Source organism: Elephantulus edwardii, unplaced genomic scaffold (genome assembly GCF_000299155.1).
Source record: "Elephantulus edwardii isolate Elephantulus edwardi_28Jun2011 unplaced genomic scaffold, EleEdw1.0 scaffold00126, whole genome shotgun sequence".
Classification (NCBI taxonomy): domain Eukaryota; kingdom Metazoa; phylum Chordata; class Mammalia; order Macroscelidea; family Macroscelididae; genus Elephantulus; species Elephantulus edwardii.
In genome coordinates this window covers 8,594,194-8,594,868 of record NW_006399876.1, presented here as the reverse complement: position 1 = coordinate 8,594,868, position 675 = coordinate 8,594,194, and the positions used below count along the sequence as shown (strand labels likewise).

Here is a 675-nt window from a genome sequence, read left to right as displayed (position 1 = left end):
GGGGGGAAGGCCGGGTCCTTAAGTCCACGGCCACAGTCCTCATGGCTTTTGGGGCCGTGGGCTGGCTGTCACTCCGCAGCGGGTCTCACCGGGATCGCAGTGATGAAGAAGTTCCAGGGGAGGAGGGTGCCCAGGCCCAGGATGAAGAAGCTGATCCCGACCAGGTGGTAGCTGTGGGGATCAGGCAGAAGGTCACCCCGAGGACTTCGCGGCCGCTCTTCCCGCTTCCCAGGCGCCCCCTCTGGAGAGCAGACTACAACACCCATCACCCCCGCCCAGGCGGCCCAGGCGGAGGGCTGATGGGAATTGTAGTTCCGTGCGGTCTTCTGCGCGCCTTGGAGCCTTCGAAGGCAGCGGCCCCCTTGTCTGCCCCCGGGTTCCCGCACGCACCCCATCTGCTCCCCACTTACCTATCCTGCGGGTCTTCTCCCCGCGCCATGGCTGCAATAGCGGGAGGCGCCCGGGGGAGGAAGGAAGCCGCCCCTGCACCCACGCGGGGCCGAGGACTAGAGACCCCCACGCTGGGTCCTGGGGACGGCAGGAGTAGACTGGGGACTCGGGGCTCCTGGAACCGAGCGGAGTGGGGACAGCAGGCGCGGGAAGGCAGCCCCCGGCAGACACTCAGCGGAGTCTCTGGTTCTGCAGGCTTCCATCAAGCTCCACCCCTGGGGCGGG

The 675-nt window shown here is 68.0% G+C and overlaps 1 protein-coding gene across 1 annotated transcript in view; it reads right to left on the bottom strand.

Moving 5' to 3' along the window:
- SLC29A2 (solute carrier family 29 (equilibrative nucleoside transporter), member 2) overlaps positions 1–439 on the bottom strand; it is an 8,126-nt gene extending 7,687 nt beyond the window's left edge. Inside the window, exons 1-2 of the mRNA XM_006893293.1 lie at positions 411–439; positions 90–171 (exon numbers count right to left, since the gene is read on the bottom strand). Coding sequence (XP_006893355.1) covers positions 90–171; positions 411–439 — 111 coding nt within the window. The remainder of the gene's footprint in view (positions 1–89; positions 172–410) is intronic.
- Between the last annotated feature and the right edge of the window lie 236 nt (positions 440–675).